At 53.2% G+C, this 6,825-nt stretch overlaps 1 protein-coding gene across 1 annotated transcript in view; it reads right to left on the minus strand.

Annotated features, from left to right (window-relative positions):
- The window catches only part of EYA2 (EYA transcriptional coactivator and phosphatase 2), a 154,508-nt gene continuing 147,683 nt past the window's right edge, over nt 1–6,825 (minus strand). The window contains exon 16 of the mRNA XM_011369390.2: nt 1–129. Within this exon, the coding sequence (XP_011367692.1) occupies nt 49–129 (81 nt within the window). The 3' untranslated portion in view covers nt 1–48. The remainder of the gene's footprint in view (nt 130–6,825) is intronic.

The raw sequence follows: 6,825 nt of genomic DNA on the forward strand, positions 1-6,825 counted from the left end.
GGGCGAGTGGATGCGCCTGGGATGGCAGGTGGCGATGCGTGGGTTCTGCTATAGATACTCCAGCTCCAGGGCGTGCCTCAGCGCCTCCAGGTCAGCGTGGCAGGATATCCGCCAGAAAGGCATGTTGTGCTGGAACACAGAACACCACCCACACGGTCACGTCCCCACCCTGCGCCCCTGGCAGCCCCCTGCAGCCCCCCAGATGCCGCACCCATATCAGAGCCTCAGGAGGTGTCAACTCCAGCAGAGCCTGGGGGCATGTTCCAAACTGGGAGGCACGTGATGTCGTGGGCAACCTCCCCTCCGCCGCCCTGCGCCATGGCCGGTGCCCACCAGTTTCCATCCCCTCTCTACCTGCTCTGATTGGCTCGTCTTGGGCTGCTCCGTCTGTCCACCGCCTGGCCCTCTCCCCTCCCTGGGACCAGTGTGGAACTAAATCACGCAGTGAGAAAGCTATGCCTTTTTAAACATCTGTTCCCAATCCTGCTACTTTAAGAAGCAAGTCTCAGCTTGGTGCTGGTGTGTCTTTAACCGCTCCCCAACATTTGTTAATCTCCATTCGAACAGATAGGGCTGATCCCGGAGAGCGCTGGGCAGCCATAGTGAACTTCTAGAATGTCAGTTTGTTTTCTTTCTGTTTTTATCTTTTCCTTTTCTTTACAGCAGGTGACGCTCGCTCTGTGTTAGTCATGGGATCAAGTTTTCGGTTCTAAATAGAAGTGAGCTGATTGAAAGGAACACAGTATGGAGATAACAGTGTAGGCAGTATGCAGATACAACAAAAGTTGTGACTTGTGTGGAGAGAGGGGACGATTTCTACAGCATGACGGTGAGAAGGAGAGTGCCCTGCCCCAAGCTGTGCTCTACTGTTATCAGCTGGGTGACCTCAGGCAATTTGCTCTGCTGCTTGATGGTAAAATGTGGACAAGATTTGCTGCGTAGGATTGTCGCGGCTCCTCACGGTGCCGGGCAGCACACGTACTAAGTGCCCGATAAGTAGTAGCTGCTGTACGATTGTCGACGGGCACAAGGACATATACGTATAAATGTAAGACAAAGTCACGAAGGATGCAGGGCAACTACGCATGAGGGGGGGGACGTTTAGGGGGCTTCGGTAGTTTAGAAATAAATAAGACTACGTCATGGAGACAGAAAATTCATTCAGGTTGGCGTAAATACAATGTCGTGGGAGCCGACAAAAGGAAGCAGCCTCCTTTTTGGGTGGCAGAGAATGGGGCGGGGCTAGGGCAGGTGTCCCAGGGGAGGTGGTGTGCGGGAGCTGAGTCCTGCAGGATGAATGAGGGTTTCGTGGCTGGCGCGTGGCAGAAGAACAACCCCGGGCAGGGCGTCCCTGGGTGAGCCAAGGACACGCAAGGACGCAGAGGGTTGGGCGACGAGAACACAGCCACGTGAAGTGGTGCGTGTGCATGTGTGTGCGTGTGTATGTGCGCGCGTGTGCATGTGTGTGTATGTGCGCGCATGTGCGCGTGTGTGCGTGCGCGTGTGCGTGCGTGTGCGTGTGGGGGCAGGGGTGGCAAAAGCCTGGTTGACTCAAGTTCCTGTCGTGCCCGATGCAGGGTTTGGATGTCATCGCGTAAGCCTGCGTAGAACATACACGATGTTTTAAACGGTAATCTTTTAAAGCAACCGTTATTGAGTCAGACACCATGCTAGGTGCTCTGTTTATTACCTCAACAAAAACCCCAGAATCGAAAAAACAAAACTAAACACATAAACATTTTTTTCAAGCGAGAGAGGAGAGAGAACAGAAAGTCGACCTAAGCGAAGCGGAACGCGGGGCAGGCCGGGAATGGCTGTGACACAGTCATTGCCATCGAGGGCCTATGACAGGCCATGCGCTGTGTCAACACTTCACATGCCTTACCCCATGTAACCCCCAGGAACCCTCTGAGAGAAGCGCTCTATTTATTTTTCACAGATGAGTCACAGAGAGGTCATGTCTGGCTCCAGAGAAGAACACTGACTGCACTTTTATCAGTGGAAAATTTAACCATTGGCTAAAGTTGCTGCTTGCCCAATGGCCATCCTCCCTTCTCCTTGCTTCCGGAACCTTGAATTGGGCGATGCTGCGTGTGCCTAGACGTAGCAGATGAGTTGCGACTGTCTAAGTGAGCTGTGACAACCCAAGCCCCGTTTGCCACGGATTTGTCCTGTATCCTTCCTAACTGGTGACCTGTTGAAGCCAATGAGGAAGTTGGCTAAGGGCTTCCGGAAAAGGTTTTCCTTCATGATTAGAGAGAAGCACCTGAGGTGAACGTCCTCCTTCATTTCCCTTCCCATTTGGATGCTGTCGTGTTGGAATGTGATACCTGGAGCTGTGGCAGCCGTTTTGAGATCAAACCAGAAAATAAAAAGCCAAAGGTGGTTAGACAGGTAAAGCAAAATGACGGAAAGGGAGGCCCACTGAAACATCTTAGGTACACCTACTTCTAATGTTAGATGAGCAAGTGTTAAGTCATCGTTACGGAGGTTTTCTGCTACCTTCCGCTAAAAGAAACCGAGCCTCCTCGAGACAGTCACTGGCCTTCAGTTACTGAGTGGAGAGATGGTGCTCGAGCATCATATGGCTGCCCAGAGTTCTCGTGGTAATTCTGCTGCCTGTGAGGTTCTGTGCCCACAGGGCAGGAAGTATAAAGGAGTCCCTTTGCTTCCTGGAGTACCTCAAACCCTTTCCTGCCTCTGGCGGCTCTGCACTTATTACCCTACGCTTTCTGGCATTGTTCGCCTTCACCTTCACTTAGGGTAGGCAGCATAACAGTCCCCCAAAGACATCCACGTCCTAGTCCCTGAGACCTGAGTATATGACCTTACATGGTGAAAGAGGTTTTGCAGATGTTATTAAATGAAGGATCCGGAGGTGGGGAGATTATCTAGAGGGCAGGGATTTTGTCCGACTGTCCCTTGCTGTGTCCCAAACAGGGCCTTCTGCACAGGTGGCGCACACTCATGGGGCTCTCACTGGACTCAAAGATAATAAATCCACAGACAAGAAATAAACAAGATAATTTCATCTCATGGTAAGCGCTATGAAGGAAAGAGGATGGGCGGGGAGAGGTAGAGGGCAGCTGGAGGGAGGGCTTCTGCTCTTAGAGCTGGGCGGGTCATTCGCCCAGGCTCTGGGGCGGTGACATTTTAGCGGGCCTCCCAGGAGGAAGAGCCATGCAACAGCGGGGGAGGCGGTCGAGGCAGAAGGCGAAGACCATGAGTAGGGTTTGAACTTGAAACATCATGTTCGCTGCTGCAGCGCACGGCTCCTGGCACACAGCAGGTGCTCAGGAAATATTTTGGAAGGAATGGAAAGAGGAGTGGAGGATGAGGGAAGGTGAGTTTCTCAAGCAGAGTCCTCAACAAACATCTTTTTTCCTCTCTCTGTTTTCACAGACTGTAAACTGCTAGAACCAGCCTTTGCATTGGGAACGTTCTCTTGTGCTCAAGGAAAGCAGAATGCTATCCATCATGGGCCACAGACGCCATCTCTCTGATGCCTTCCAGTTGGCCCGGCTCTCCCGACCCTCTTCTCACCCGGCCAAGCTTTTCCTTCTCTGCGAAGATGGATTCTGGTCGCTGCCTGGCCAATCCTGTCCCCCTTTAAAAAGTGCAATTTGTTTTTCTGGGAGGAAATGAGCAAAGGTGGAAGAGAATGCCCCAGCAGCCTCCATCCCAGGCCTGATGGCTACAGAGTGCAGGTGGGTTGATCACGTGCGGAGAGGTGGAGACAAACGACCCACTAAAATGGAGATATCAACAACACTGTCAGCCGAAACAGTCAAAGCCCCTTCTCCCGTCGCCATATTTCACGCTACTCAGGTGTCTGGCGGCCTGGGCTAATGACTCCCATCCATCAGGCAGGGCGAGCTGCTGGCGCACAGCGTTTCTCACTAATGGGCTGGGCTGCTGCTTCAGATGCCGGCAGAAGTTTTTAGGGGAGCTCGGTGTATGGGGGGCTGCCTTAGTGTTCTTTGGTGGACTCCACTCTCATCTGACCAACTCAGGGGTGTGGACTGTGTTTTAAACTCCTAAGTCCACCCCCTTCTTGCCAGGCGTTTGGGGCAAAATACGTTATCAGTTTGCACGTAGCAGCGGTGAGACCCTCGGTAAATTATTTAACCTCTCTGAGTCTCTAATCCATCCTCTAGAAAATGAAGTGGAATGACACCCATTTGGCAGAAGGGTTTTGGGGATTAAATACAACGATGACGTCAGTAACCGACAGTAGTGGTTAGGGCATGGGGTTAGCTCGGGCTTCCCTCGGTACCCGTCACGGCCAGTGTGACAGTCTCTGCCAGCTGCCCCCCAACATCTGTCCTCCCTTTCCTTCAGAAGCTCCCATCTTTTTTAGCTGGGCACATGGTGGCTGAGAGCAAAGGTGACATCTCCCAGCTACCTTTGCAGCAAGGCGTGATCATGTGGCTCAAATCCGGCCAATGGAACTTGAGCAGCAGAGACGTCCACCTATTGGCTGTGCCCTTAAAGGGAAGAGGTGTCTTCTCCCTTCCCCTTCCTGGCAGCTGGAGTGTGGGCGTGGGGTGGTGGGGCTTTGTGGAAAGAGCAGTACTGGGCCTGGCAGAGCAACAGGGTGGAAGCGGCCTGGGTCCCTGGTGCTGTTTTGGCAGCTTGCGGGTGTTTTACACAAGAGATGAAACCTCTATTGTTTAAACCGCTGTCTGCTTTCCCTGGCGACCCAAACCCCATCGCACAGAACCTGGGCGGCACTGGGCCGGCTGTGACCCGCTGACCCAGCCCTTACCGGAGCCCACCCATTTGTGCCCTCAGCAACAGCTTCTCCCGCGGGCTTTGAGTAAACAAGAGATTTGGGTGGGTTTCCATGTTATGCGTGAATTAGCATTCACATTTTCTTTCTCTGCTGGCTCCACAGGAGAGAGAACCCCCTCTGCTTCTTCCCGCAGCCCCCAGCCCCCAGCCCCCAGCCCGGGGGGAGTAAGAGTACAACAGAGCTTTGGGCTCTGCCCAGTTCTCCTATGTGTTGCGTCCTATGTGCAAATTCTCAGCAGCCAGTGACAGATAAGGAAAGTCAGCTCAGAGAGATGGCGTCACCTGCTGGAGGCCACACAGCGGAAAGTGGCAGAGCGGGGGTTTAGGACAAAATGTGCTCCCCTGGTCACATGTTTCTGTGGGAGCAGGGCTGGCAGCAGGGTGAGGCGAGGGAGGTGCCGAGGACACAGAGTTTAAGGAGGCAGTTCCCTGCGTTCCCCCTCCTCCTGGCCCCAGACCAGCAGTTCTCAAAGGAGAAAAAGTCTGCCCCCTGGAGGTCACTGTGGTTAATTTCCAGATGCGTGGTTTTTGACTGTCACGATGATTTGGGGGCATTGCAGGTGTGGGCAGGTGTCCTGCCTCATCCCACACACCTTAGACCTGAACAATTTTCGAATGTGCTGTCAGATATTCAAGTAAGTACAAACCCCGATCTGAATACCCTGAACCTGGACTCTTAACTCCACTTTACATGTCACATGCGGACATGTGCACGCTTTTGCCGAAACCTGAATTTTCCAGGGATGCAACTACCGGGTAAACTGAGGGAAACCTGTGCTTTATCAGAACTTTCCCTGAGCTGCTTAGCAGTTTGGAGAAACTGGGTTATGGCCGCAGCACCTCACCTGGCTCACGAACGGTCGAGGCTGCTCACCTGAGTCCGTCTGCGTTCGCTGGGTCACAACCACAGCAACAGCAGTTCGGGTGCAGGTATTAGAATTCTGCGCCAAACATCAACATATCGAAGCCCACGTTCTTCTGCGTGTAAATGACTTTTTCTGATAGTACCATGGATACCGGTCTTTCGGACAATGTGGTGATAAACAGTCCAAATGAAACAATAGTGTTTCATTCCAGGACAATAAAGGGGTCATTTTAAAACATTTGCTCCTTCTCCAACTGGGGAGAAGGCGGACTTAAGGCAGCAACTGCTCATAGATGTCCCTGCCATTCTCCGGGTGAGAAACAGGGCAGGTACAGGGCACCTGGGGCCCCGGGCCTAAGCTGTCCTCCAATCCACCTCTGATGGAAGCAAAGCTTGGTTTGAGCGCTGTCATGTGCTCAGGGCACAGTGTGGGCTGTATCTGAACTTGAAGGGGGAAGAAGGCTCCGGACGCCCCCGGGCCCAGCAGGGGCTTTAGCCAGTCACGTGGGACCTGAGCTCTCGCCCTGGAGCGGCACTTCGCGTGACGATCCACGTGATTCGTGCTGCCGTTTTGGCCATATCCCTGTGTGTCACCTCTGTTACTATCATTTACTTAATATTTTTTTTACTCTAAATCAATTTATTTTTAAAGTTAAAAAAATATGCTTTAAGAAGAAGTGCCCAGAGTAAAGCTGAAGTCCGCCCGAGGGCCCGGCTACCTCCTTGGCCTCGCCTCCCAAAGGGCTGAAGGCCGGAGCTCCCCGCCACTCCCCGCCAGCTCTGGGGCCACGCTGGCTCCCTGCGGGACACTCCGGCCTTCAGACTTTGACCTTCTTGGTTTCTTTCTCCGACTGCCCTCCTTCTGATATCAACTGGGCTCCCTCTCCCTTCTCCCCCGTCTTTGCTCAGATGTCACCTCTCAGCGAGGCATGTGTGACTACTACCTACGCTTGCATCTTGCCCCACCCACCGAGTCCCCTCTGTTCCCATTCTCGGCTTTATTTCTCCCCAAAGCTCTGCTCGCCCCCTGACATGCATGTTACACTTAGGTGTTTATTGCCCGTCCCAGGCTGGGAGCTGAGTAAAGGGTGAGAGCTCTCTCTGTTCTGCTCACTGTGGGATCCCCAGTGCCTGCGACAGTGGCAGGCACACAGTAGGTACTCAAG

The sequence above is a fragment of the Pteropus vampyrus genome, unplaced genomic scaffold (genome assembly GCF_000151845.1).
Source record: "Pteropus vampyrus isolate Shadow unplaced genomic scaffold, Pvam_2.0 Scaffold147, whole genome shotgun sequence".
Taxonomy (NCBI): Eukaryota; Metazoa; Chordata; class Mammalia; order Chiroptera; family Pteropodidae; genus Pteropus; species Pteropus vampyrus.